A 24,481-nucleotide genomic window follows, 5' to 3' on the forward strand; every position below is an offset into this window, starting at 1 on the left:
TCACCACCAATCACTAATCCCACATTTATCCCATGTTAAACTTTCTGTTCAACTCCTCCCAGATCCTACCGCTCTCCAACGCAATGGGGACAATCTACAGTGGCAATTCATCTGTACGTCTTTGGGATGTGGAAGGAGACTGGTACACCCACAACACTGGGAGAAAGTGCAAACTCCACACAATTTACTCCAAACACCCCTCAACATGACCATCACACCCACAACTCACCATGGGATTCAAATCCACGAATGAAAAGGGCACCATGTCCACCTTACTCCATGGACGTTATATCTGTCATTCACTACACACATCACCATGAGAAATGGACCTACGTCTACCTTGCATCAGATTATCACATCTGCTGTTCACTGTGGCCACCACATCAAACCCTCATCATCAACATTCAGCAAGGGCATCTGATAAGGCCCAAGGCCCGAGGGTGGAAAACAAACTCCATTACTCCATCAAAGCATCGAAGCCGTGTTCAGCACTGTCTGCCTGTATTTCTTCTGCATCCCTCTCTTCTCACTACTACCATCGGATGGGATGTGCTGTGCAAGAGTCTTGGATCCTACGCAACAGTATTCAGTAGCAGTTACTGCATTGCAGCCGTTGGCCACCTGGACTGGCTTTACTCGCTGAGCTGACTCCACAGCTGTATTCTCAGTTTCAGGGCTCTGCAGCTCATTTTCTAAGTATTATTTGTTTACTTTTTTGCTATGTGCACCATTTGTCCTTTTTGCACATTGGATGTTTGTCAGTCTTTGTTATGTGTGTCTTTTCATGGATTCTATTGTGTTTCTTTGTTTTGTGCATGCCTGCAGGAAGATTAATCTCAAGATTTATATGATAAACATACTTCAATAAGAAATTTGAACTTTCAACTTTGAAATTATTGTTCATTGACCTGGCACTTATTGCCAGCTATTTATATACACTCTTCACCTTGCACATCTTATCGGATGAGTTCCACCTTCCAGTCCCAGGTGGAACTCAACACTTTGGCAGACTGCAAGACAATGGAGGAAGAGATAGGGTCCTACTTTGCATCCTCAGCCACAGCCTCCTCAGTGCTCCTCCTGGTCTCCAAACTCTTCCTCTGCGGATGTCCGGAGCTCTATTGACAAGCCTAGGGCACGGGAGGTTAGCATGGCAAACAGCAGGAGAAGACTACAAACACAGTGAGTGCAGACTGGACAGAGCCCTCCCTTAGTCCAGATGTGCGCTGTAAACCATGTGTTACGTATCATAAATCCATCTCCTTAGGATCTTGTTCCTTCTGACAGTAAAAACAGCTTTCCTTTATTTACTCTATCAAAACAACTTTGTTATTAAGAGCCCTTTCATTAATTTCCCCATAATATTGCTCTAATTTGGTTGTTTCTGCTGGCTAAAGGCAGAGCATCTCAAATAAACCCTCTTCATATGCTCTTTAAAGCTTAATATCCAAAAATTATCTTGAAAGCTCAGATAGGTTTTTAATTATAGTACTGATAATAAAGTGAATTGCGAATAACAAGACTGGAATTTAACAAAGTGGCTCAAGTAGAGAAAAATGCTCGATGATCCAAATCGCCTGTTGCAATATATTAACATTTATATGAATCCTTGAACTGGAACAGGAGAAGAGGGCAACACTATTAGCTTCATGCTGGGGGGTAGATAAAAAGCATACCACTTGCTGTAGTTAACTAGGCTGCACAATTTGCTACAGTGTTGTTCTTCCTCCAGGTACCAACCTGAGGAACACTGTGCACATCAGTAAGCATTCTCCGCAGTCCCCATATCTTTCTTCGCTGGAATGCTGGTTCCTTGAATATCAATTTCTCCTCTGCATACTTTCTCCCCGATTTTCAAAACTCTTCATTAAACTGGTGACTTATCCGGTAAATTGTAAACACAAGAGATTCTGCAGATGCTGGAAATCTCGAGCTTTGAAATAAGTTGGTCAATGTCATTGCAGAGAAACAGGTAATTTGCTCATCAGCTTTTCCTGCTGCACGAAACACCTCGTCAATTGTACACAAATGAGGTGGTTGATTTGCACTGAACAAAATCCTAGATGCATCAGAGACATTAATGTAGCCAATTCATATTGGTGATGTGGACCAATATACCGGAGAACTCCTGTCATTCATGAAAAAAATTGCCTTTAGACCTTTCTCATCAAAGTCAGACTCAGAATCACTCGGGTTTATTATCACTGACATATGTTGGGAAATTTGTTGTATTTGCAGTACAGTGCAATACAGAAAATATAGTATAAATTGCAATAAACAATATATATACATATATAGAATGAACAAGGAGAGGAAAAGTAGGTATTGTTAGTGAATTCATGGACAGTTCAGAACTATAATGGCAAAGGGAAAGATGCTGTTCCTAAAATGTTGACTGTTCATCTTCAGGCTCCTGTGCTTCCTTCCTGAGAGTATTAATGAGAAGAAGGTATGTACTGGGTGATGCAGGATGTTGGTTTGAGGCATCGCCTTTTGAAGATCTCCTTGATGCTGGGGAGGCTAGTGCCCACGATGGAGCTAGCTGAGTTTACGAGTGTGATAAACCATCCAAACCTTGTCAGCTGGGCCTGCATATTTAATAATTATTCTAGATATGCTAGTATCTGTTTGATCTTTTTTTTGAGATTTTTCCAATTATGACATCTCAAAATTGAGCAGTCGGTGACTGTAGGACATTGTTATGGGCTCTTCCCAAAAAAGTGTTGCTATGACATACAGTAGTAATGTATGGAATATTTAGTGAAACCATCTCCCTTTGCACTTAATAGGGTAAAACATCTTTCATATAAGTAGCCATGGTAAATTGTGTGATACCTACACAAACAATTCAAGTATTGAGAAGGAGCTACTAAAACAATGGCTTCATGTCTGAAGTGACATGATCTGTTCTTGGCAAAACAGTGTTAGTAATAAGAATTATTTTGGAACACTGCAAATTAGGATAAATTCTAAGCCAGTTAGGGAGAGGTTATGCTGCAAGAATATTTGAAATTTCCTGGAGCTAATGTCCATTTATCCATCATAGCTAAGTCTACAAAATGTATTTCACAGTTGCATGCATTTGTAGGTAATTCTACAATATTTGAATATTTGCTGTAAAAATCATGAATATTGTGAAAATCTCTATTGAGCCACCAGAAGATAGAACTGATAAGTGTGAAGTAAAAAAGAGAGTGCTGGCTGGAGCTGGTGCAATCACTGTGTCCAAAGTGAAAATTCATCCAATGATTTGGATTTGAAATTGAATTCAAATAAAGCAGAATTCTGGTAGCATGCCCATTTTCCCATTTTTTGTTGATAAATTGAGGTGTGATGATCATCCAGTTACCTACAGCATGCCTGCAACGTCTGAGAGCCAGATCACTTAACAATCAAGGACCAGGGAGGGAAATGCCAGACAGACAGAAATATGACTCACTTATATTGCTAAACGATGTGCTAGATATGACAACAGTGCAGCAAGCACTGCTTAGTACCAGCTTTCTATTCATGTGGAAAGGTATCCTATTGAGATGAATCCAAAATTTCTCCCGTAGTGGAGATACAGCAGGCAGAATGTTATCATTTGACACAAGAGATTCCACAGATGTTGCAAATCTTGAGCAACACACACAAAATGCTGAAGGACACAGCAAGTCAGGCAGCATCCACAGAGGGAAAATAACTGTCGATATTTTGGGTTGAGACCCTTCAGGATGTTAGGGGAATTGAGTACAAAAGTAAAGGGGATATGCTTCAGATATATAAAAATTGTTGAGACCACATCAGGAGGACTGTGTGTAGTACTGATCACCTTAGTTAAGTAAAAAGCAATGCTTTGGAATTGGTTCAGAGGAATTTACTTCACTAATAGCCAGCTGTCTTCTGAGAAAAGTTTGGAAAGGCTAGACATATAGCTGCTGGAGTTTTGAAGAATTAGAAGGGGCTTGAATACCGACTTCCATTTTTCTTAAAAAAATTATGTTTCCAAAAATGGGACAGTAGCGTGGCAGTTAGTGCAGCGTTATTACAGCTCAGGGCGTCAGATTTTGGAGTTCAATCTCTGTAAAGAGTTCATTCATCCTCCCTGTGAAATGTGTGAGTTTCCTTACAGCCCAAAGATGTACTGTTTAGTAGGTCATTGTCAATTGTCCTGTGATTATGCTAAGGTTAAATTGGGGTTTGTTGGGAGCACGGCTCGAAGGGCTGTATCTCTAAATAACTAATAAATAAACCAGTGGGAAGAAATCTCACTCTTTGAATTAATGGGGATTCATTTGCTAAAATAGCTATACTTGATGCCAGGAACAGTTAACTAATAATAGCATAGTAGACATTGGAAATTATTTTTTTAATACTTTGCATCACATTTAAAAGAGGATTGAAAATAATGACAAATGCATGGCAATTTAAAATTCCTTAAGTAAATTATACAAGGCTGTTCAACAGGTGCAATTGATTATTATTATTCATAAATTGGAGAGGGGAAATATAAAGTTATTGTTGTTTTATTAAATATAAGTTTACATCCTGACAGCAATGTAGAGAAAAATAAAATAATAAAAATGAACTGGCCATTTTAATTTCAATCAAAACATTTAAAAGGCAAGAACTAAAACTTATAAGGGGCATTGTACTGCAATGTAGTTTATTTACATAATGTGTTAAAGTATTTAAAAAGCTGAGAACAAAATCAAGATTTCGATATTATTTTCAAATATTCCAAATGTAGTCATTGTTTACAAGATACATCTAGTTCTGGAATGTACTGTATTTCCAGCATATTTGATAACAAGTCAGAGCAGGATAATTTAAGCCTTTATAAGTCACAGGTAATACCAAGATTTTTGTTGCTTTCAAAGCACTGTTAATAATTTGGATATGGTTCACAGAACACTGACGGTTTGAGTTGCAAGAAGGATAATAAAAATATAATTTAATAAAACATGCATCAAATCAACATTTGAGAAAAAATATCCTAGAGAGATCAAGAACAGGATATATAACTTCAGTTGATCTGTTACACAACTGTATATGTCCAAAGTTAGTTAATTTAAAATGAAACAGAAATTTAGAATTATTACCAACGCCCCCCCCCTCGCCACTAGTGCAGAGGTTACTAAGATCAGGACTCAATGACAGTGAATGCTTCTTGTAAGAAATAGAGTTGAAAGTTTCAGTAAATTTCTAGGTGGTGTTCAGTGCCTGTACACCTATCATGACATTTACAACCAAAGGGAATGGAAATGTTTTCATTGAGGTATGTTTTCAGTATTCCTCATAGTAAAATAGTATAGGTTATTAGTATTTTGTCAAGATAGACTTTTGTACATGAAGCATTACAGACTGCTTCTGTTCTAATTTGTACTTGATATTTAATATTAAGTGTTATATTTGAATGAGCACAGTATACGGAATAAGGTAGATGAACTGCAGCACAGTTATGTAGTAGGCATTCATGGAATCATGGGTGAAAGAAGATCACAGCTGAGAGCTCAATGTCCAAGGATACACTTTGTATCAAAAGGACGGGCAGGTAGGCAAAGGGGGTGGAGTTGCTCTGTTGGTAAAAAATTATATCAAATCATTAGAAATAAGTGACATAGGGTTGGAAGGTGTTGAATCATTGTGGATAGAGCTAAGGAATCACAAGGGTAAAAAAAAACCCTGAGGGGAGTTGTATACAGATCCCCAAACAGTAGTAAGGATGTGGCCTACAAATTACAGCAGGAGATAGAAAATGCATTTCAAAAGGGCAATGTTACAATAGTCATGGGGGACTTTAATATGCAGGTAGATAGGGTAAATCAGGTGGTGCTGAATTCCAGGAGGGGGAGTTTCTAGAGTGCCTATGAGATTTTATTTTTTAGAGCAGCTCATGGTTAAGCCCAGTAGGGGATCAGCTATTCTGAACTGGGTGTTGTGGAATGAACCAGAATTGATTTGAGTTTGTAAAAGAACTCTTTGGGGGTAAGTGATCATAATATGATCAAATTCACCCTGAAATGTGAGAAGGAGAAGCTAAAGTCAGATGTATCAGTATTACAGTGGAGTAAAGGGAATTACAGAGGCATGAGAGAAGAGTTAGCCAGAATTGATTGGAAAAGAACACTGACAGCATGATGGCAGAGCAGCAATGGCTGGAATTTCTGGAAGCAATTTAGAAGGCAGAGGATATATACATCCCAAAGAGGAAGAAGTATTCTAAAGGAAAGATGACACAACCGTGGCTAACAAGAGAAGTCAAAGCCAACATAAAAGGCAAAGAGAAAGCATATAATAGAGCAAAAATTAGTGGGAAGTTAGAGGATTGGGAAGCTTTTAAAAACCAACAGAAGACAAGTAAAAAAGTCATTAAGAAGGTAAAGATGGAAAACAAAAGTTTCTTCAGATATATAAAATGTAAAGGAGAGCCAAGAGTGGATATTGGATCACTGGAAAACGATGCTGGAGAGATAGTAATAGGGGATAACGAAATGGCAGACAAACTGAATAAGTATATTGCATCAGCCTTCTTCACTGTGAATGACACCAGCAGTATGCTGGAAGTTCCAGGTGTCAGGGGTCATGAAGTGCGTGAGGTTACCATAACTGGGGAGAAGGTCTTAGGAAACTGAAATTGAAAGGTCTGAAGGTAGGTAACTCACCTGGACTAAATGGTGTACTTCCCAAGGTCTGAAAGAGGTGGCTGATGAGATCGTGGAGGCATTAGTAATGATCTATTTGAGAATCACTAGATTCTGGAATGGTTTCAGAAGACTGGAAAATTACTCCATTCTTCAGAGCCTGCAGAGGGACTTGGACCAGCTGGAAAAATGGGCTGAAAAATGGCAGATGGAGTTTAATACTGACAAGTGTGAGGTATTGCACGTTGGAAGGACAAACCAAGGTAGAACATACAGGGTTAATGGTAAGGCACTGAGGAGTGCAGTGGAACAGAGGGATCTGGGAATACAGATACAAAATTCCCTAAAAGTGTCGTCACAGGTAGATAGGGTCGTAAAGAGTGCTTTTGGTACATTGGCCTTTATTAATCGTAGTATTGAGTATAAGAGCTGGAATGTTATGATGAGGTTGTATAAGGCATTGGTGAGGCCGAATCTGGAGTATTGTGTTCAGTTTTAGTCACCAAATTACAGGAAGGATATAAATAAGGTTGAAAGAGTGCAGAGAAGGTTTACAAGGATGTTGCCGGGACTTGAGAAACTCAGTTACAGAGAAAGGTTGAATAGGTTAGGACTTTATTCCCTGGAGCATAGAAGAATAAGGGGAGATTTGATAGAGGTATATAAAATTATGATGGGTATAGATAGAGTGAATGCAAGCAGGCTTTTTCCACTGAGGCAAGGGGAGAAAAAAACCAGAGGACATGGGTCAAGGGTGAGGGGGGAAAAGTTTAAAGGGAACATTAGGGAAGGCTCCTTCACACGGAGAATGGTGGGAGTATGGAATGAGCTGCCAGACGAGGTGGTAAATGCGGGTTCTTTTTTAACATTTAAGAATAAATTGGACAGATACATGGATGGGAGGTGTATGGAGGGATATGGTCCGTGTGCAGGTCAGTGGGACTAGGCAGAAAATGGTTCAGCACAGCCAAGAAGGGCCAAAGGGCCTGTTTCTGTGCTGTAGTTTCTATGGTTCTATGGTTCAACAAAGGAGAGAGGCAGAAGAAAGGAAACTATAGTCCAGGTAGTCTGACTTCAGCAGTTAGGAAGATGTTGGAGCCGATTATTAAGGATGAGGTTTCAAGGTACTTGGAGGCACAAGATGAATTAGGTCATAGGCAGCATGGTTTTCTTAAGGGAAAATCTTGCCTGACAAATCTGTTGGAATTTCCTTGAAGCAGGATAGACAAAGGAGAATTGGCTGATGTTGTGATCTTGGATTATCAGAAGGCCTTTGATATGGTGCCACACACAAGGCTGCTTAACAGGCTATGAGCCTATGGTATTACAGGAAAGATTCTAGCATGGATAAAGCAGTGACTGGTTGGCAGGAGGCAAAGAGAGGGAATAAAGGGAGCCTTTTCGGATTGGCTGCCAGTAACTAGTGGTGTTCCACAGGGGTCTGTTTTGGGACCAATTCTTTTTACGTTATATATCAATGATTTGGATGATGGAATTGATGGCTTTGTTGCAAAGTTTGCAGACGATATGAAGATAGGTGGAGGGACAGGTAGTTTTGAGGAACTAGAGAGGCTACAGAAGGACTTAGATTAGGAGAATGGGAAAAGAGATGGCAAATGGAATTCAGTGTCGTGAAGTGTATGGTCATGAAACTTGGTGGAAGAAATGAAAGGGTTGACTATTTTCTAATTGGAGAGAAAATATAAAAAATTGAGGTGAAAAGGGACTTGGAAGTACTTGTGCATGGAAATAGTGGAGCAGTTGGAGTCTGTGGTGAGGAAGGCAAATGTTCGCATTCATTTCAAGAGGACTAGAATGTAAAAGCAAGGATGTTATGTTGAGACTTTATAAAGCACTGGTGAGGCCTCACTTGGAGTGTTATAAGCAGTTTTGGGCCCCTTATCTTCGAAAGGATGTGCTGAAACTAGAGGGGGTGCAATGGCGGTTTACAAAAATGATTCCAGTATTAAATAGCTTGGCATATGAAGAGCGTTTGATGGCTCCTGGGCCTATATTCATTGGAATGGTGGAAGGCCTTGATAGAGTGGATGTGGAGAGGGTATTTACTATGGCAGGAGAATCTAAGAACAAAGGACACAGCCTCAGAATAGAAGGGCATCCTCTTAGAACAGAGATGAAGAGGAATTTCCTTAGCCAGAGAGTGGTGAATCTGTGGAACTCTTTGCTACAGGCAATTGTGAAGGCCAAGTCTTATGTATATTTAAGGTAGAGGCTGATTGATTCTTGATTGGTCAAGGCATGAAGGGATACGTGGAGAAGGCAGGAGAATGGGGCAGAGAGGAAAATTGGATCAACCATGATGAAATGGCAGGTAAGACTCAATGGGATGAAAGGCCTGAATCTGCGCCTATATCTTATGATCTTATAATATTCAAACACACATACAAGGGGTGCAAAACAAGTATAACTTTCCCTGATCGTTCCAGTCCTGAATCACTGTGGTCAATTGTAGCTGCCTCCCCCCAGTCTAGCTGTCTGACACCCAGATCAATGATTCCATACAGCTAAGCGAGCATTTATTCATTCAGTCATTAGGGATCTATAGGGACTCTATTTTTAAGAAACTCCATAATGAATGTCAAATGAACAAATTTGACCTAAGGCTATTGTAACATGACTCACTTGAAATGTGATCTGATATGACAGAAGAGGGGCTTTGTACAATGCCCCTCATGAATAATGAGAATACGGAGGATTCAATCTACTGATATAATCTGATACAAATTTCCTGGAGGCATCAGAGATAATTTGGTAAAAATCATTATTAGCCACTATTAGTATCATTTGCTGTGAATTGAGGTTACTGTTTATTTTTGAGCCTGTTTCGGCCCTTTCCATCAACTAATTATGATTGAAGTATTTTACACTGGGGAAAATATACCTATGGTTTTTCAACTACAGTATGTGATGTTATACTTTTTTTGTAGTGATGATGCTGTTCCCTGTGTCTCAAAAACATATCAACAATTAAGCATGTGAAGATCTGCTTACCTTTAGTTCACTGAGGGTTCCTTTACACTTACAATCAAGTGTCTAAGATTTCAGATTCTGCTCAGGTTTCATGTGCATTCATATGACCTAGCTGCTGCCTGTCTGAACCTGATCAGTCCTGCCCAAACGAAAGCTCTGCATGTAACTGGGCACAGACACAAACTGCGCCCTTTCCCAACAGTTCCACATATAAATCTTCAGACAACTCTGAAGACTTGTTATGTGCCTGGCGGTAAAGTGGATTTGCACACCGTGTGAGTAATGTGAGATTTGTTTTTCTAAGGAGTTTCAGTGTTCAACCTAGAGCAAGCTCAACCCCTTTGTAAATTTGCTTTCACTGCAAATCTGAAGTTGGCTTGTTATGATGTAAGCACACCTTTAAACACTATCCCAAAGCAGTTTATTAAGAGTCAGGGAGTCAAAAAGTAAGAAAGTTGCCATTTGGTCTGCCAAGTCTGTACCAATTGTCAAAAGCCTGCTTACATTAATCCTACAATAATTCTCTTTATTTTCACTACATTCCCCTCGAATTCTACTCAGTTACACACTAGAGGCAAATTACTGTGGCCAATTAGCCTCTTGACCTATCTGCGAGGAAACTGGAGCAGCCAAAGGAAGACAATGCTGTCTCATGGAAAACATTCAAAATCTACACAGACTGTGTTGTGGATCTGGATTAAACCCGGGTCACCGGAGATGTGATACAGCAGTTCTGTATTAGTTGCACCGCTGTGCTGCCCAAGATTCCAAGTTTTCTGTCACAGACACGAGATTATGACAGAAAGTTTATTTCTGTCTCTGTGCCAAGACTTTCGGCTCTTGATCTAGAGTTCATTCATAGTCATAGTCATACTTTATTGATCCCAGGGGAAATTGGTTTTCGTTACAGTTGCACCATAAATAATAAATACTAATAGAACCATAAATAGTTAAATAGTAATATGTAAATTATGCCAGTAAATTATGAAATAAATCCAGGACCAGCCTATTGGCTCAGGGTGTCTGACCCTCCAAGGGAGGAGTTATAAAGTTTGATGGCCACAGGCAGGAATGACTTCCTATGATGCTCTGTGTTGCATCTCGGTGGAATGAGTCTCTGGCTGAATGTACTCCTGTGCCCAACCAGTACATTATGTAGTGGATGGGAGACATTGACCAAGATGGCATGCAACTTGGACAGCATCCTCTTTTCAGACACCACCGTCAGAGAGTCCAGTTCCATCCCTATAACATCACTGTCCTTATGAATGAGTTTGTTGATTCTGTTGGTGTCTGCTACCCTCAGCCTGCTGCCCCAGCACACAACAGCAAACACAATAGCACTGGCCACCACAGACTCGTAGAACATCCTCAGCACCATCCGGCAGATGATAAAGGACCTCAGTCTCCTCAGGAAATAGAGACGTCTCTGACCCTTCTTATAGACAGCCTCGGTGTTCTTTGACCAGTCCAGTTTATTGTCAATTCGTATCCCCAGGTATTTGTAATCCTTCACCATGTCCACACCGACCCCCGGATGGAAACAGGGGTCACCGGTACCTTAGCTCTCCTCAGGTCTACCACCAGCTCCTTAGTCTTTTTCACATTAAGCTGCAGATAATTCTGCTCACACCATGTGACAAAGTTTCCTACCGTAGCCCTGTACTCAACCTCATCTCTCTTGCTGATGCATCCAACTATGGCAGAGTCATCCGAAAACTTCTGAAGATGACAAGACTCTGTGCAGTAGTTGAAGTCCAAGGTGTAAATGGTGAAGAGAAAGGGAGACAAGACAGTCCCCTGTGGAGCCCCAGTGCTGCTGATCACTCTGTCAGACACACAGTGTTGCAAGCACACGTACTGTGGTCTGCCAGTCAGGTAATCAAGAATCCATGATACCAGGGAAGCATCCACCTGCATCACTGTCAGCTTCTCCCCCAGCAGAGCAGGGCGGATGGTGTTGAACGCACTGGAGACGTCAAAAAACATGACCCTCACAGTGCTCGCTGGCTTGTCCAGTTGGGCGTAGACACGGTTCAGCAGGTAGACGATGGCATCCTCAACTCCTAGTCGGGGCTGGTAGGTGAACTGGAGGGGATCTAAGTGTGGCCTGACCATAGGCCGGAGCAGCTCCAGAACAAGTCTCTCCAGGGTCTTCATGATGTGGGAGGTCAATGCCACTGGTCTGTAGTCATTGAGGCTGCTGGGGCTCGGTGCCTTCGGCACAGGGACGAGGCAGGATGTCTTCCACTCAATATATTCCAGACCACCTTTCCTCTCTGTTGTCCAAAACGAGATGGTACACAAAAGATTGTGAAATATTGTAAATGTGCAAGACATTTTTTCCAGAGGGGTTTGAGTGAAGGATATGAATTCTAAATACAAATGGGCTTACCATATCCCTGCCTTAGTGCAGTTGGCAGACCAACCATCTACGCCTAGCTGTCTTGCTTGTTTCCACCCACTGTTCCCTTGCTTGCTTAACCTATCACCCTCATGATGCACCTTTTTAAGAACATGGCATGCAATCATTTTTTTTTGGTTCATATACTCTGTTCTAGACTAATGACCATGTATCTCTCTTCAACAGCACTTCCATTCATTCCCCACCCTCCTACTTCTGCAGCAAAATTGAAATTGATCTTGACCTACTACCTAGAATAGTTCGTTTTACACAATGTCATCATAAAATATATTACCACCCTCACCCAAATTTTTTCCTCCCTTCCACTTCTGCCTGGTGCTTTGTTCTCCTTCCATTCTCCAAACTAATCACTTTCCCATTCCTCCTCTTTCCTTGTACTAATCTCTTTTCCCTATTCATCTAACACTACTCTTCATCACCTACTTCTGTCTACCTCATTACTAGCTTCCTTCCCAATAATTTACCCCCATTCTTCTAATCCTGTTATGTAATGAATATCAATTTCAGATATGCAATGCCATAGTGATTAACACTTAATTAACTGCTCTGAGAATATGGGCAAGTCCAAAAACTTAACGGCTGTAGAGATAAATTCAAAAGTCAGACTGGCTAGATTTTTTTTTGTGATGTTGTATTTGGAGCGGAGATTTTATGCAATGCACACATGACCTCTATTATTTCGATATCTGTCTCCGCCATCACAAGGTATTTCCCAACACTGAACCTGTGTTCAATGTTTTCTCATGTGATGAAAATTATGAGATCAAATTACTTGAGATGCTGTAGAGCAGAGAACAACTTCTTGAGAAAGGTTTTTGCAGAAAGCAATTTTCTCTCAACAGGAACTGGAGATTAGGCTTTCCAGTGACTACTGGAATTTGATCATTATTTCTACTGGGTCTCTCCCCTTACTGTCCCACCCCAACTTCCTTATTTAGTTCCATGCTCCACTTTCTTATCAGATTTTATCTTCTCTCTTTTGCCTCAACATATCTCCCAGGCTCTGATAGGTCTATTCTTCCCTCCTCCATTTGTCTATCACACCTTCTTACCTGGATCCACCGTCTCCTCATCTTGCCATCTCTCCTCCATCTTTCAGTCCACATGTGAGGTGGTATGGTAGCATAACAGTTAGCATAATTCTTTACATCGCCAGCTGTAAGATTGAGGTTCAATTCCCACTACGGTCTGTGAGGACTCTGTGACTGTATTGATTTTCTCCAAGTGCTCCATCCAGTTTACTCCCACATTCCAGAGTTAGGGTAAGCAAGTTCTGGGCATGCAACGTTGTTGCCGGCAGCATGTGGGCTGCCCCCCAGCATATCCTTGATGCAAACAACATATTTCACTACATTTCAATGTACACATGATAAATAAAGCTAATCTAATCTTTAGATGAAACAGTTCAACCTGAAACATTTCCCTCAAGAGATGCTGCCTGACCTGGTGAGTTCTGAGTGAAGCATTAATGCCCATATGGACTGGGTGAGCCAAAAAGTCTAATTTTGGGGTAATTATTCCATCTATCACTAAGTGGAGTATGGATATGTTAAGCATCACACTGTCTCCTGATGATCAAGACAATTCAGGAAAGGAAGGTAGAATGTGCATACACAGTTAATCCGGTGGCTTTCTGCTACATCTGACCATTCAGCCTACAACGTCAGGAAGGCAGCTGTGAGTCAGTTGTTTTTGACACACAAATTTACCAGTTGCTATTACACTACAGACTTAGGGAGGGGAAGTTTAACAATTGCTGGGCAGACAGGAACAAGAAATTACACTTGACAGGGCAAGCAGCAACTGAACAGGTCAGGACTTCCCTATTCCTATGACAGTGGAAAACATTAAGATGACATGCAAAGACTGACTGAGGCCAGAACTGAGCTGCTGAATGCGTAGTGGTATTATATATTCAGAAAAAACTGGCACACCTTCTACATTCGGTTTGATATCAGCACCTCAAATGCAGCCTACCAGCAAAAATCAGACAAGAGTAAGCTCTTTTCTTACTCTAAAACTGGCTTCTACTCTAATTGCACCAAGAAGTGTGATAATTAGTGTAGAATAACAGCCTTGAACACAGTATGGCTTTCACACTGCTTAAAATGTGAATTCCTGTGACAGTATCAGTTTGCAAACATCAGTGGTTACTGCTGTAGGATTCCAAAGGTTTATTGAAAGTGTTGTTTAAAAATGCATATCTTTGTACACTGTCATGTGTACCTTTGTATTACATATGTAGTTTTAAGTTTTAGGTCATTGTGGAGATGAAATAGGGTAATACAGCAATCATGCAGTTCATTCCTTTTTACACATATTGTCCTTTTTTGCAGAACAAGACATTTATAACAGATGAAGATTGGAGATTCAAGTTTATTTATCAATGTACACCTATACAGTGAAATGCGTCATTTGCATTAACAACCAACACACTTCAAGGGTGTGCTGGGGGCAGCTCACACATTCCGGCGGCAACACAAATTGGCACCCGCCACTAGCAGCTTAGGTACATGTTAAAAAATACTTGCCCGCAACTGAGAATAAAATCCATCTGTATTTCCCAACCAATTACACTGACCTTCTCAATGGTTTTGTAATTTCTTCACTAAATCAGTACAAATATATGAACAAATATTGAGCTATATAGGGCTATATCATCAGAGGAGCAGTGGGTATTTTTAAACATCACAAATAGAAAGTTTATGGTATCAGTTGATTATTAGCAGTACTGACTAGGTTTGCTTTGATGTCATATAGATGTAGAGGCTGGTTTGAAATGTAGGCAACATAAAATACTTGACTCAATTCATTAAATTATTTTAATAAAATAAATCCAGATGTCAATTAGCATAATACAAAACTAAATTGGTAAACTTTGTACTGAGTTAAACACACAATGTAGAATCATACCAGGCTGTCTTGCCAGGGTAGTGTTCAGCGTGGATATCATTGTAAACCATTAATCCCCAAATTACTAAACCACCACACCCTACTCTTTTGTACCAGAGCCAAAACATTTCAATTAGGTTATTTCTGCAAAAACAGAAAAGACCTTAAAAATCAAAGGTATTGTCCTCATTTACCTAGTTATGAACATTGATCCAAATTTTAATTTGCCCATACGTCCAAATATGGAAAGGACTGGACAGTTCTTTGCTGAAGCACTTCCAAACCATATTCTGCAGTCTATGGTGTTCCAGTACCAGTCACGAGAGAGGACTAGAAGGAATACATGGTTATCAAGGAGAAAAATAGAAGTTATGAAAACCTTATATACTGAGTTGATAAAACAGCCAGTCAAATGCCGTCTAATATTTGCTCAGCTAATGCAGTACATAACCCAAGAAACCAACAGAAAACAGTGGAAACAGTCATCTGGTCTGTCAGCATCTGTAGAAAAGAAACTAATGTTTCAAGTTGAAGACCCTACATCAGAACTGGCAAAGTATGAAAAAAACACAATAGTTTACATTTGCTGAGAGGATGGTAAAGGGGTAAATAAGACAAAGGGAATATTTCTGATAAGGCAAGGCCTTGGAAAGTCAGGGTTAAAATCTGCTCGTCTTTTCACAAGACATTGCCAACTTCTATAGTGTTTCCAACATTTCATGTTTTATTTCAGATTTCTGCCATTGACAGTTTTATATTTCAATAAATAGCCTAGACCCACCAACATTCAGATTAATCTACCTCCCCTCCAAAAGCAGCCTTACTCCAAATCAATTCAAACCATGCTTGAGGTCTTGTGTGCATAGAGTGAACTGCAGAACACCCTAATGGCTCAGAAAGGAAGGGGATGGGGAGAGAAGAGATGACAGGAGGTTTGTTTGTTAGGGGAATAGAAAGGAGGTTCCATGGACAAGAATGAACTTCCTGGATGGTTTGTCGTCTCCCGGGTCAGCAGCATCTTGGATCGAGTCCTCAGCATTCTCAGCAAGTGGGAGGGTGAGCACGCAGAGATTGTGGTCCACATCAATACCAATGACATGCGTAGGATGGGTAACAAGGTACTGCAAACTGAGTTCAGGGAGTTAGGTGCTAAAGGATAGGATATCCAGGATTGTGATCTTAGGATTGCTATCCATGTCTTGTGCTAGTGAGACCAGAAATAGGAAGATCATACAGTTTAACATGTGGCCAAGGAGTTGTGCAGGAGGGAGGGCTTTAGTTTTGTTTTGGATCCTTGGGCTCTTTTCAAGGGAAGGTGGAATGTGTACAAAACAGATGGTTTGCACCTGAACTGAGGGAGGGAGCTAATATCCTTGCAGGAAGGTTTGCTAATGCTGCACGGTGGGGGGGGGGGGGGGGGCAGTTGATGGTGAGGGAAACGGAGTGCCAGAACAGATAGTGAAGAGGTTGTGGAGAAAGATGTTGTTAAGCCTACATACACAGTCAGGTATCGAAAGGTTGAGCGTGGTGGAGCAAATATTCTGAACCACATATATTTAAATGCAAGGAGTATTGTAGGAAAGGCTGACAAGCTTAGGGCACGGGTCAGCACATGGAATTACGGCATTGTAGCCATTAATGAGACTTGGTCGCAGGAGGGGAAGGACTAACAGCTCAGTGTTTCATGGTTCTGTTGTTTTAAACCTGAGAGAGTGGGAGGGATTAGACGGGGAGGAGTGGCATTACTAGTCAAGAAAAATAGCACAGCAGTGCTCAGACAGGGCAGACTGGAGAGTGCATTTAGTGAGGCTTTATGAGTAGAACTGAGGAATAAGAAAGGTATGACTACAATAATAAAGATTATACTATAGACCACCCAACATTCCACAGGATTTAGAGGATCAAAAAACATAAGGTTGTGATAGTAGGTGATTTTAAACTTTCCATATATTGACTGGTACTCCCATTCTATAAAAAGACTAGATGGGATAGAGTTTGTCAAATGTGTTCAGCTAAGTTTCCTTAATCAGTACACAGAAGTCCCAATGAGAGAGTGTGAAATACTTTGTCTACTACAGGGAATGAGACAGGGCAGGTGACAGAAGTTTGTGTAGGGGAATATTTTGCATCTAGTGACCACAATGCCATTAATGTTAAAGTAAATATGCAAAAAGATTGGTCTGGTTTGCAGGTTCAGATTCTAAACTGGAAAGGCCAATTTAGATGATATCAGAAAGGACCTGGCAAGTGTGAATTTGGACAGGTTGTCTTCCGGCAAAGATGTACTTAGTAAGTGGGAGGCCTTCAAGAGTAATATTTTGATAGTACTGTCAAAATAAAAGGCAAGGATAACAGATTTAGGGAACATTGGTTTGAGAGATATTGAGGCCCTGGTTGAGAAAAAGGAGGTGTATAGCAGGTACTTGAGGAGAAGAAGAAATGCAAGAGAACACTTGAGGAAATCAGGAGAGCTAAAAGAAAACATGAGGTTGCTCCAGCAGACAAGTTGAAGGAGAATCCTAAAGGCTTCTACAGATATATTAAGAACAGATGGACAGTAAGGGACAAAATCGGTCCTTTGGAAGATCAGAGTGATAATCTATGTGTGGAGCCAAAATAGATGTGCGTGATCTTAAATTGATTTTTTGCATTCTGTATTTACTCTGGAAATGGACACAAAGTCTATTGATGTGAGGCAATCGCAGCGGTGAGGTCATGGACCCTATACAGATTTCAGAGAGGTGTCTGCTGTCTCCAGACAAATTAGGGTGGATAAATCCACAAGGCCTGACAATGTGTCTCCCCAAGACCCTGTAGAAGACTAGTGCAGAAATTTAAAACCTTCTTAGCCACAGGTGGGATGCTGGAGGATAATGTTGTTCAGTTGCTTAAGAAAAGCTCTAAGAATAAGCCAGGAAATTATTGGCCAGTGAGCCTGACATCAATTGTGGGAAAGTTATTGGAAAGTATTCTAAAAGACTGAGTATACAAGTACTTGAAAAGACAGGGACTGATTAGGGATAGTCAACATGGCTTTATGCATGGCAAGTCATGTTTAACCAATCATATAGTATTTTATGAGGAAATTACCAGAAAAGTTGATGGAGGCAAGGCAGTAAATGTTGTCTGCATGGGCTTTAGCAAGGCCTTTGACAAAGTCCTGTATGGGAGGTCGGTCAAGTAGGTTCAGTCACTTGTCATTCAAGATGAGATAGTAAATTGGATTAGACATTGGCTTTGTGGAAGAAGCCAGACAGTTGTAGGTGGTTGCCCCTCTGACTGTTAGATGGATGGGAGATTTGATACAGGTATACAAAATTATGAGGGGTATAGATTGGGTAAATACAAGTAGGCTTTTTCCATTGAGATTGAGTGAGACTAGAACTAAAGGTCATGGATTAAGTGTGGAAGTTGAAATGTTTAAGGGAACATGAGGGGAAACCACCTCACTCAGAGGATGGTGAGAATGTGGAATAAGCTCTCAGCGCAAGTGGTGGATGCAGGGCCGATTTCAACATTTAAGAAAAATTTGGAGAGGTACATGGATGGGGGGGGCTGTATGAAGGGCAGTGGAAATGAAGTCCCAGTGCAGGTCAATGGAACTAGGCAAATTGATAGTCTGGCATGGACTAAATGGGCTGAAGGCTCAGTGTTTATGCTGTAGGGTTCTATGAATCTAACCACAAATCTCAGCAAGGTTAAGGATTTTAAGGATCTTAGTGCCAACAGTGTAATCTTTGAGTTTTTTTAGAAGAACAAATGCTAACATTAGGCACCCCAGGTACCAGTAGTCATGGCACTATTTGTTCTGGGCTCTTTGGCCCACCAACTATACAATTTATAGTTCCACCTCTGAGCAAATCTGCTAACTCCATTCTACCTAAACTAAAACCAGTGAGATAATGTTCTGGTTTTACTAAAACAGGAACAATATTCAGATTAACCAAGTTTAAATAGTATTCTCTTCCTAGAAGAGGAAATTTCATCATCTTGGTTATATTTGTTTTTAACTTCCTTTAATTACCTTAAAGCTTGGTATGCAAAGGCGTTCATAAACACAGATTTTCATAACATGGTGCAAATCATAAATTACCTTTCAATCAACTATTGCACTTGACCTTTATCTAATACTCAAAAATCTCTGCTTTTCAAGAAAAAAAAAACCCTGTACATTAGTTTTACTGTTCCATTATAAGAATTTTAGGCAAAGAACAGAATGGTGCTGGGTCCTCAGCAGCAGATTCCATCTCTCTTACAAAGATTACTCCAAATGTTTTAATGATAAATCCACTGTCCTTGCAATTTAACTTAATTAAAATTTTAATTCATAATATTGCAATGCTGGCAGACAACAACATGATAAAAATGCTTGATGCCAGCAATTCTATTCAGATTGGTAAAAGCACCTTCTTCAGAAAATGGCTAGTTAACATTTTAAGGCAGCTTTGGCCAAGTTATACAACTTAAACCTAGATGTCAAAGTATTCAGAAATCAACCACTCTTAACTTCTTCTTCTCTGCCTCAGTGAGTGGTTCCTTGTTTAGAAGCCGGCTATGCAGTTTTGCATGCTTGCCAATACCAAGTTTGGGAAGCCCACGGTTCAGTCCCTCCAAAAGAACACAAGCCTTGCAGAGCCCCTGACTAGAAATGTAACCACAGCGCACACAGGTGCCTTGCTTGGGCATCTTCACATCCTCTTTCACAGACAGGTTTTCACCAGAGTGAATCACATCCATAATAGCACTTGGTCGGATTGATTCCAGGTCTTTCAGGAAAGTACGGGCATAGCCCCGATATGCATTAGGAGAATACACACATTCAGTGGAGAAGTAGTCCAGTTTCTTGAAGTAAGCATACAGCACAATCTCTTTCTCATAAGCATATTTCAGTGGTTTGCAACGAGGAATTGCCCCTTCACTACCTGTAGTAATCGCAGTACAGCGACGTAGGCGAGCAATATCTCCTCGCAGGAAATTCATCAAGACTGTCTCAGCAATATCATCTGCGTTGTGACCTGGGTGTGAAGGGAATAAAAGGAAGGTTATCTTCAACACACAGGCATGCTTGTTACTGAATGAATGTGCATGTCAGAAGTTCACAGGCTCATCCTTGAATTAAGACCAGCCAGACAACCAAATTATCACATTAACAAGGAAGGTTATGTAGAACTTAGGGAAAGCAGAGTTGGTGCAAAACATTTAATTAGCTGAGGATTGCCAGATTAATTGAATGTGTCCAAAATCATTTAAAAAATTCTCAAAAGCCTATTTGCTCAAATAACTTTTGTTGTGGCTATGTTAAAAGTTAACTGTGGAAAAACTTCATTAACCTTTGACAATTTTCTAAGTCTGTCCATTAATGCATAAACACTTACAAAGCTTTATATTATTCCTATTTATTCTTATAACACTATTTTCTCTAATCCAGATTTAATCCTTGTTCAATATCATGAATGATTTTCCAAAGTAAATCAAGTGCAAGATACCTTTGTTAATCAATGGTCATTGGGTGTTGGATTTATACCAAAAAGCTTCTGAACAGTTGGTTTCCATCCACTTATGTGGAGAAGGAGTAAGCAAAGTGCAAGACAGAGGATGAGAATGATTTTTCCAATGAGCTTGGGAGTAAATCAAATAACTCTACGCATTGAGTAGCTAGCATAAAATGAAAGCCAGCAGAAATGTAGCTGATTATATTAAGAACAATAAGTCTGAACTAATAACAAAATATAAATGCTTTGGAACACAGATGGAGGAGAAAATGTATGCAAAGTCACATTATTCTGGGCTGAATCTTCTGAACAGAGAAGTGGATTTGATCAAAACATTTGAGAGGTAGAGATGGGTGAAATATTGCATTTCTTTTACAGTGAATATTTTGAAGTCATTTACAATGTATGTAAGTTTGTATGAATAGGCTGAGGTAAATATAGTTAGTTTTGCATTACCTGTGCAGACCTTGTCCACTTTTAGCATCATGGCACCACGATCAAGTGCTTGCCGTCTGAAGACCCCGCAGAATGTGCAGTTGTTCTTCAAACCAACTTTCTTCACAATCTGATCCATTGTCCAGCCATATAGCTCTTCATAGGAAATAATCTTGAGTGGCAGATCATACTGTTGTTGGTTTCTCTTTACCGTCTCTAAGGAGTCATCACGATAGCCACTAATACCTTCGTCCACAGAAAGCAACATCAGATTTAACCCATAATTATATCGATCATTTAAGACTTTCAAAATATGAGCCAAAACAGTTGAGTCTTTCCCACCAGAAGCCCCAATTCCAATAGTCTCTCCCTTCTGGAAAAGCTTTGCAGATATGATTGTTTGATGAATCTCCTCTTCAAAAGCCCAGAAAAAGCATTCTTTACAAAGAGAATGTCCTGTTTTGGGACGCCTAAGGACTGCTGCCTTCTTTCCACAACTGTTGCAGTAAACAGGCATGTTGAAGCTGATCTGAAAGAACAGAAAAAAACTTATCAAAGTAAAATGGAGGTGGATTGCAAACACAATCATTTCCCGTTCTATTACCAGCATTATTTTTATTGCAGACTATAATAACTAAAGTGATACAAAAACCACCGCCACTCAAAAGCACAACCCTAATGTGTGGGCATTTTAATATTCAGTATTTTTATGAATGAACTACACAACCAATTAAATGACATAATCTAGACCCTAATCATAACTTTTTGTAAGAAACTGATTTTACTGGAAAATCTGTCAGGAAAACTGAGCTCTAAAAATCATAAAAATCATCAGATCTAAATGGCATAACAATTGGTATCAAAATGAAAGGAAATGCATTTCTAATCAACACTACAAGAAATCCCATTTTACCATTGGCAACCAACAATCCTAGATGCTGCAGAGAGCAGCAATAACATATAGAAATATATTAAAAAATCAAAACACATAACCTACAACATTGACTAGTTTTTGACAACTTCAGAATCAGGTTTATTATCATTGGCATATGTCACGAAATTTGTTAATTTAGCAGCAGCAGTACAATGTAATACTTAATAATAGTGAAAAAAAGTAAAAGTATATACATCTATATGAATAGATTAAAATAGTGCAAAAACAGAAATAATATATATTTAAAAAGTAAAGTAGTGTTCAAGGGCTCAATGCCCACTTTAGGAATCGTACAGCAGAGGGAAAGAAGCTGTTCAGAATTGCTGAGTGTGTGCCTTCTGGCTTCTGTACCTCCTTCACGACTGTAACAATGAGAAGAGGGCATGCTCTGGGTGTTGGGGATCCTTAATAATGGATGTCTCTGAGGCACCACTCCTTGAAGAGATCTTGGATAACCAATCGATCAAAAACCAAAACAATACTGGAAGCAGCTAAAATATGTAAAATATTTTTTTAAAATATTAATTGCTTCCAAGCTTTCTCCCTGACATGCTCATTACTTTCAGCATTTTCTGCTTCTGTCATTGAATCTTTAGTCAAGGCTAGGATGCCCATCAAATCCTGCAAAGTGTTTATTAATGTTAAAGGGATATGAGAAAATGGGAAAACACTTTAGATTAAGGTTACTACTCAAATTCTGTCTCAATTTGTGATATTATAATGAAATGAATATAGACTAAGGAATAGACTAGTAGTGAATATTTCTAATGGAAGCAGTTTTCTTGCAAATCACATTTTAAAATATACTTTACTGGGATAAATTTGCATTTTTCATATTAAAAGATGAGGACAGCTATGCAATTGATACAAAGAGGAAATGACCCTCTGTTTTGCAATTCACTATCAGTGCTCATCCTTGGGATGAGTATAATAAATAAACGAGGAACCTTGGCATATGCTCCATATTATGGGCACCAAAACTCATTCTCAAAAATTCCTAACTTGATTTACACACTAAATTCAACATTTACTGTTATATGCTGGGGATATACAACAGCATGAAATTCCAAAGATCCACAAACCTCAGAACGAATTCCTTTTTGCCTCCATTATATAGGCAATTTGTTATGTTGAAACTACACTCCCTACTTCTTGGTTCCTCTACGAGGGGAAACACTGTCAGCACCTGTCAAACAGAATCTTATTGTTTCAATAAGATCACTTCTTGTTTTTCTTGACTCCATTAAGTGTAAACCTAATCTGTTCCAGCTTTCTGCTCAATTCAACCCATGCACTCCAGAAATCAACCATAAACTTTTAAAAGTGCCTTCAGTAAGAGTATAAATCTCTACATAGTCTATGTGTAGTCTCATCAATGTACAGAGCAAACATCCTCAGTTTCAAACTCCATGTTACAATAAGCGCCAACATTACATTTTGCCATCTGAACTTTGTGTTTCTTATACAAATAAAGTCACTGATGTCTTTCTGTAAATGTTTTACAATCTCTCTCCATTTAAACAAAACTATATTTTACTTTTCTTATTCTTCCTTCCAAAGTAAGTACTTGTATTTTCCTGTATTACACTCCATCTGCCTACTCTTTGCCAACACTAACCAAATATTCTCTCTGTATCCTTAATTTGCATTCCTATCTATCTTTATATCATCAGCAAATATGGCTTTAATACACTTGGTCTCTTCTACCATCATTAATATAAATTGTAAATACTCAACGTGGATTATAACTACCCAACTCTACTTTGTCAATTTGCTAACCCTCCATCATCCTATCTTGTGTCATAACCAACTTCTTATTTTTGAAGTGTTCTAAATTCAGCCCAAGTTTCTCTTTAAATACAGATGGAACATATTTTTCCTGAGATCGTGAGTCTTTGCAACTCGCTTCTGCAAAAGGTGAAGGAAGCAGAACCTCTGCCTCATTTTAAAGAAAGAGATTAACGATAAGCAAGGTGATGAAAAGTTGCTATGGATGGACAGGATGCGAATTGATGTTACAAAGAGATCATTAAACGAGGAAGCAGACAGAGCCCTGTTTTTAATTTGTACACGTTTGTACGAGCTTCAACAAAATTTATCAGAGACCATTTCTTTCCATGAAAGCACTACTTCACTGTACTATAATTTTCTAAAATACTCCACTATCACTTTTTTTAAAATAATGAATTTCAACATTTACCCTATTACAATGCCAAGCTAGGTGGTCTATAGTTTCTTGCTCTCTATCCTTTTTACTTCATTATTCATGAGTGCTTACATTCACAATTTTCCAATTCATTCAAACTTTGAGGATTGGAAGATCATGACAATTGCATCTACCATCTCCGAAGCCATTAATGCCCAAGGACGTGGGTCACTGGTTCGGAAGGCCTCACCCCATTATTTTTATATTTTTATCTTTCAATCCCATTACCCTTTACAGTAATGATAGTGATTTTATTTATTTATTGAGATACAACACAGAATAGGCCCTTCAAGCTGTGGCATCCAGCATTCCCCCCATTTAACCGAGCTCAGTGATTTCCCAATGGGGGCAGCACCCTCCCCCCACCAAGGGGGCATTAGGGGAAATAAAAATCTTTGGGGTGTGTTCAATATTCTTGGGGGTCAGGGAGGGTGGGGTGGTAAGTGGTACCCTAACTGAGGCATGAGACCTGGCTGACCA

At 39.6% G+C, this 24,481-nt stretch overlaps 1 protein-coding gene across 2 annotated transcripts in view; it reads right to left on the reverse strand.

The window, feature by feature from the left end:
* Positions 1-14,846: 14,846 nt before the first annotated feature.
* ctu1 (cytosolic thiouridylase subunit 1 homolog (S. pombe)) overlaps positions 14,847-24,481 on the reverse strand; it is a 28,326-nt gene continuing 18,691 nt past the window's right edge. For both annotated transcript variants that reach the window (XM_072247744.1, XM_072247743.1), the window contains 2 exons: positions 20,883-21,390; positions 14,847-19,949 (listed from right to left, as the gene is read on the reverse strand). In XM_072247744.1, coding sequence (XP_072103845.1) covers positions 19,420-19,949; positions 20,883-21,378 — 1,026 coding nt within the window. In that variant the 5' untranslated portion in view covers positions 21,379-21,390 and the 3' untranslated portion in view covers positions 14,847-19,419. The remainder of the gene's footprint in view (positions 19,950-20,882; positions 21,391-24,481) is intronic.

Source organism: Mobula birostris, chromosome 31, assembly GCF_030028105.1.
Source record: "Mobula birostris isolate sMobBir1 chromosome 31, sMobBir1.hap1, whole genome shotgun sequence".
NCBI classification, from domain to species: domain Eukaryota; kingdom Metazoa; phylum Chordata; class Chondrichthyes; order Myliobatiformes; family Myliobatidae; genus Mobula; species Mobula birostris.